The sequence below is a fragment of the Corticium candelabrum genome, chromosome 9, assembly GCF_963422355.1.
Source record: "Corticium candelabrum chromosome 9, ooCorCand1.1, whole genome shotgun sequence".
In the NCBI taxonomy this organism is placed as follows: Eukaryota; Metazoa; Porifera; class Homoscleromorpha; order Homosclerophorida; family Plakinidae; genus Corticium; species Corticium candelabrum.
This window is the reverse complement of record NC_085093.1, coordinates 7,633,117-7,639,116: the sequence shown is the minus strand read 5'-3', so window position 1 is coordinate 7,639,116 and position 6,000 is coordinate 7,633,117. Positions and strand designations below refer to the sequence as shown.

The following is a 6,000-nucleotide window of genomic DNA, read 5'->3' as shown; positions in this document are numbered from 1 at the left end:
CATTGCAAAACCACCGCCCCTGGGCCTTTGGAGTATGCTGCCAGTCGTTGGACAGTACTGCCTACTAACTCGGGGCACACTAAAATGTCACTTAATGGCTCAACAGGGCCATCACCATCTAGTCCTCTGCAAAGTTCTCCAGTACCACTTGAACCAGATCCATCCTCTCCGATCTCAGCAGGATACAGGACAAAAGTCGGGAGGATGGTGAAGCCACCAACAAGATTGGACCTATGACAATCCCTTCTACGATGACGACGACAACGTCTGGGGAATGAGATGTAACAGACTGACTTAGTAAGTACTGTATGTAGTTAGTAAGTGTAGTTGTCACGTGGCCAATAGCATGTGCCTACCACGTGACCTAAATATACGTGGTTCTTTTGTAAGTTGTACGCAACTAGTAATAGAGCTACTTCACAGAAACGCTGTGACTCATTACTGTGCGATACATCACAAATGGTCAAAGTTCTGCAAAGTAGACATGAGTAAGTGTAAGTATGAATTTTGCAAGAAGCACTTACAATAAAACTCTTACAAACACCAAGGTGAACTACTTCTAATATAGTAATGGAGTTACACTACTTCAATAAAAAGCAGTACAATTTCCAGTTAGACCAAACAATACTTTAAGCACATTATCTCACAAAGTTTGATATTAATCCTCTGATGGTAAAAATGGTCCCTTTACCTATGCATTTAATTAACACTGGTGTACAAAGTACAGTAGTGTGCATAACTAAAACTGCTTTAACTACTGCTTGATACCAAAATTAATTCTGAAGCTAATATGAGGATATCATATACAAGTTTAGCTGATTAACCAACTACACCACAATCGTCACTTTCAGTATTCAAAGTGCCACCATGCACAGCACACGCATAAATATGTATAACATCTACAATATAAAAAGCATATATGTACAACAAGAGCGGTGGAGCCGGTACGGCATTTCAGCGAGCACTGTACCACTTTTGGGATCATATCACATGCAAATGGTGTTGGGCAAATCAGTTTGTTTCCACCGCACCAGTTTCTGGAGTGCTCCGACACCCTTGTACAAGGCTTAAACCTGTCCTTTCCACGCTGTGACAACTCTTTCATATAAATTTAAGCAAATCTTAAAGCCACATTCTGCATGCTCATGAAAGTGACGACAACTATGAAAGGACACTGAATACAACAATAAGACTGACCGAACAACATAAAGACATATATTACCCGGGGCTCACTAACAGCCTAAGACTTACCAAATCATCAAATATGTCTCTTTGATGAACATGTATTGTAACCAGCGTTTCATACTTTACACGATCCATTTGTGACAAATCTTGAGTAGTAGTATCGATTAGAGTGTTCAGCAATTGTAAGAATCGTGCATTTGTCTGCTGCATAACCTTCTTATCATGTCTTGCATGTTTCAGTGCTTCCTCTGCCTCACTTGTCCAGATCATCTGAATACCCAGTAAACCAACCTGACAATAGCATTGAGTAACCACAGCCTGCAACTGATACTACATGTAAAACCATCCTCACTTGAGCTGGAAATGAGTTGAGAAAGTCAAGCATGCTAAAGTTTGCATCTCCAGTAGCAAATGATGCATGTCTTATAACCTCATGAAGAGAAAGCTGAGACTCCAACAATAATTGGCAAAGCCACGTTTCAACATTACCCTGTGCTAGTACAGGCTTTCTCAGCTAAACAATTATAAATAGAATACGAGAATTCACTGAACTCCTGCTTACATACGTCTACTGATTCTCCTTCTTTGGACGAAATGGCTAAGATTTTGTCATAATCTTTGTCATGAAAAACAACTGACTTGACGTTGTCAAATACTCCCAAAAGATGTGCCTAACACCAAAATTGTTAGTGAATTCCCATTTGCTAGTCTTAAAAAAATCGTCAGGTACCTGTATTGTGTGTGAATCACTTGCTTGACCAAGAATTTCTAGCAAAGCTGGATCAGACACAAAGAAGAACCTTGGAAATACTAGCCTTTTCTTTTCCAAGTACCTAGGTACATGCTCACTTTTACAAAATCACCTAACAGAAACATCATTGGTTAGACTTCACCCGCTCAGAGACTTCTGACACAATTCAAGTTGTTCCAACAAATGCGGTAAAAGCTGGTCAAGCATTTCGTCACCGACACAACACTGCACTACATTTGGCACTTCGTGAGCACGCGTCATAATCTTTACCCAAGACTTATCAATATTTTGGAACCGTTTTGCTTCTTTTGGTAACTGTTTAGCAATGTCACCACCCACAAATACTGCCTCTAAGTAGACCCATAGATTTTGAACAACAAGCCAGTTCTCAATGATGTCTGATGTATTAGACAATTTTTGTACCCATGCCTGAATTTCCTTCTTAAAGGGTGCATTGTAACGATTGCTCATGAGGGAATTTAGTACCATCAAACTGTCTTCCATTAATGACATAACATCTGAGGCTGATTCACCAGACAGCAAGAGCTCACCTCGAGTTTTAAAAGAAACAAACTGTAATTCCTGACCACTCCACTCACCAACAACACTATTCAACTTGGCCTCTATGTCCTTCTCCTTCACAGCAGCAATGCAAATATCTTCAATGTCATCCTTGTGCTCTAATAATGGTGCCTCCATAATATTCCTCAAGTGAAAAGACTCTGACTCCACATCAAATGTGTGACCAGTCAATTCAGTAAGCCTTTCCCAGTGACGATTCTGCATAGCTTTGTTTGCCATGAGTTCCAACAAAGGACATGTTTCATTAAAATCATCAATCTTCTTTTTTAAGTCCTTGAATGCTTGCCATTCTTTGAGGCCTTTAGGCAGTTTACGACACCTACATGCTACAAATAGAAACAGCAAAACAAAATAGGCATAAAACACCCAACCGGTTCTGAAAGTCGATTAGTTCGGAGTTGATTTTGTCAATGTCCACATCATGCCACAACATGTCGTAGTAGCCGTTCACACCATCAATAACAGCATCATATAATCCATATAACTTTTGTAGCAGCCCGAGCTCCTTCTTAGTGTGCATGAGAATAGGGTAGTCAGTAACAGGGAGACCAAATAGCTCTTCCCCACCTGAACAAGTTACAAACTGACGCCACAATTCGGTAAACTGTGCCTATTCAATTACAAGTCAAAAAAGCAAGATGATCAATTAATATCCAAAAGGCAACAAAAACCTAGAACCTGAAACATAGCCAAACGCACACTTGCTTCTTGAGGAGCCAATCCTTCAACCATTGGTCCCCCCTTCAAATAAAAAATAGTTAAAACTTCAGAAAGGTAGCTGTGTACAAGTAAATAATGGTTGCCATTTTCTTACATAACAAAAGACAATGCCATTTGACAAAATTTAGAAGCTTAGTTAAGTTAATTTAACTTTAATTAAACAATGCCATTGACAAAATTTAGAAGATTAAGTTAATTTAACTTCAGCTAAGATATAAAAGTGAGTTCTGTCATTGTTCAATAATTGCAAACCTTGTCAAAATAATGCACATCATGATCGGTTTCTAGTGTATAACTTTATAATATCTATGTGTATAGAGCATGCAGCTGTAAACAACAACAGTTTACTTTTCCAATAAAGCCTCTTCCAAGAGATCATTTCAACATAGTCTGAGAGTGTGGTCACACCAACATCTGGACTAACTATAATTAGGCTAACTATGATTAGGCCAACATTAGATCAAGGGCGTTCACACCGCTACCTATGATTAGTAAGTCATGTGGGCACGTGAGTGAAACTAGCCTCGACAGTTTTCATAGGTCATATCTGGCAAGAATTCACGTGAATTGTCTTGACGAACCATTGCTGTAGATGCCAAAGTCACGTGCAACAACTAACGCCACTAATGCGGTTGTCAATGCTACTCTCTACGATGTTAGAATGGAGTTACACTAATCATGATTAGGCCCGGTATGAACATGCTCTGAGTCTTATTCTACAGTAAGTACGAACGTACATGTTGCATGTAAATACCTTTTCATAATTAGCATTGAAATCAGCGAGTTCACCACCAAAATGTTGCACAGCAGTCAGCAAATCTGATTTCAGCTCAGGTTGAATTTTACCAAGATTATTTTGAACTGAAGCCTGATAAGTAAAACAAATCAATCTTGTCAAATACTACAGCATTAAGGAAAGTATTACTGCTTGTGATAGAAGCTTCTCCACAGAATAGCGCAACGAGTCAATTCGATCTGATTCTTCCTTGGCCACTGACACATTGTAAAACTGAAGCATTGCATATGCTTCCTGTATTTAAGAAACCATATTCCCATTACAAAACAATCAAACCAAGCTGACCAACATTTATACCTCAACAGGCCCAAGAGACATGTCCATTTCTGTCTGACCTTGCCTGATGTCTTCTAGAGCAGCCATAGCATTTCGTACATCTTCAAGATCATTAATGGGTCTACTAAGCCTTTTGCTGTAGTCACCAACAAACTGTATAATCTCTTCCATTCTGCAGCGATACTTGCCATTCAAAGCACGCCCAAAAGCTTGAATCCAACTTTTAATTTCCAAAGACAAAGCATACTTGATTGGTTCTTGAGACAAAAATACCTTTCTGAAAGTGCAACACACCTTACAAAACAATCTACTCACCAAAGCAAAGCTCAGTGAAAGAAATTGTCCGTCTATCAGGAATACTGCTTATGTTTCCCTCCATTTTTTGATACAGCTGCACTTTTTTCTCAAAGTCAGATAGCAAGGGATCACAACTTAGAAACTCCTGTTACATCAAATAGCAGTTCCACAAAATCACAAAGTCAATTCAAAGTTACACTATAATATTGAAATCACTTGAATAACTGTTGCTTGTTCATTTTCCCAAAGTTGATGATAGGCACCAAACTCAAGCAGTATTACATTTATATCTTGCCTTGCTGTCTGTGACACTGCAGACAACACCATAACCAACTTTGAAACATCTTTGTTCTCGCTCACGCTCTTGTAGTAATTCTTGAGACCAGATGGAGCCATCGCCTGAGTCAGTGCAGACTCTTCCAACAGAATCAAACAGTACTTGTAAAAGACCACATCTACAACTTTAAAAAAATACCAGAAGAAGTCTCTGACTCTAGTTTCTCCACTCCATCACGATCCAACATATCGGCACTGGTAGGTCTAGTCTGACCCCACCCATACACGTATTTGCTGACATCCAACATCAATTGAACAGACTTGCTGACAGCATGCTGCATTTCATCTAAAGTTGGTTGCATTATCTGAAACCCCAAATTCATTCAGGAAGTAGAATTTCAAAATATACAAAGCCAGTATAGAAAATCTTACAACGTTGGGTATTGCTAGATGAATCTGTGCCATAAAAAGAGCCGTTCTATGTCCCTTCTTGGCTGTACCATGAAGTGACTGTGCTGCATATCCTCTACAACAATAAAAGCACAAGCTCACACACACACACACACACACACACACACACACACACACACACACACACACACACACACACACACACACACATACACACAAGCCTACATAAAAACAGAAACTCTATTTTGAACCATTAAAATAATACCGAGGAAAGAAAAAGCATTTTCTAAGTGCATCCAGTGAATCTCTTGTAGCTTTTACCAAAGCATCAAATGTCAAATGGTTGATGTGAGAAACCAAAGTATCACAATACTCTTTAAACTCAGTCCCTTCATCCTGTCTGTTTGATGTTTGCTGACCCTTTGGAACTGCCTGATCAACTGTAGTCATGTCACCTGTCCCATGAGCTGCACCTAATGTTCCACTACTGCAACTCTTTCCTTCAGATGAGCCAGATAAAGCAGACCCATTAGATACAGCTTCAAAAGTGTCATTAGCATTAAATTTGTTTTGACTGGGTCCTTGAGCCAAGCAAAATACTGACAACAACTCCTGAACAGCCATCTCCAAAAGAAAGCTTCTACTTTCAAGCACAATAGCAGCATGAAAGCAATGTTTCTACACATGAACATAATAGACAAACCAA

The 6,000-nt window shown here is 39.3% G+C and overlaps 1 protein-coding gene across 1 annotated transcript in view; it reads right to left on the bottom strand.

The window, feature by feature from the left end:
- Nucleotides 1–1,211: 1,211 nt before the first annotated feature.
- LOC134184765 (dynein axonemal heavy chain 5-like) overlaps nucleotides 1,212–6,000 on the bottom strand; it is a 28,321-nt gene continuing 23,532 nt past the window's right edge. The window contains exons 16-30 of the mRNA XM_062652509.1: nucleotides 5,560–5,972; nucleotides 5,316–5,409; nucleotides 5,083–5,248; nucleotides 4,824–5,023; nucleotides 4,626–4,752; nucleotides 4,332–4,567; nucleotides 4,164–4,268; nucleotides 3,993–4,106; nucleotides 3,197–3,259; nucleotides 2,890–3,128; nucleotides 2,079–2,837; nucleotides 1,916–2,018; nucleotides 1,752–1,856; nucleotides 1,538–1,699; nucleotides 1,212–1,476 (exon numbers count right to left, since the gene is read on the bottom strand). Of these exons, the coding sequence (XP_062508493.1) occupies nucleotides 1,219–1,476; nucleotides 1,538–1,699; nucleotides 1,752–1,856; nucleotides 1,916–2,018; nucleotides 2,079–2,837; nucleotides 2,890–3,128; nucleotides 3,197–3,259; nucleotides 3,993–4,106; nucleotides 4,164–4,268; nucleotides 4,332–4,567; nucleotides 4,626–4,752; nucleotides 4,824–5,023; nucleotides 5,083–5,248; nucleotides 5,316–5,409; nucleotides 5,560–5,972 (3,144 nt within the window). The 3' untranslated portion in view covers nucleotides 1,212–1,218. The remainder of the gene's footprint in view (nucleotides 1,477–1,537; nucleotides 1,700–1,751; nucleotides 1,857–1,915; nucleotides 2,019–2,078; nucleotides 2,838–2,889; nucleotides 3,129–3,196; nucleotides 3,260–3,992; nucleotides 4,107–4,163; nucleotides 4,269–4,331; nucleotides 4,568–4,625; nucleotides 4,753–4,823; nucleotides 5,024–5,082; nucleotides 5,249–5,315; nucleotides 5,410–5,559; nucleotides 5,973–6,000) is intronic.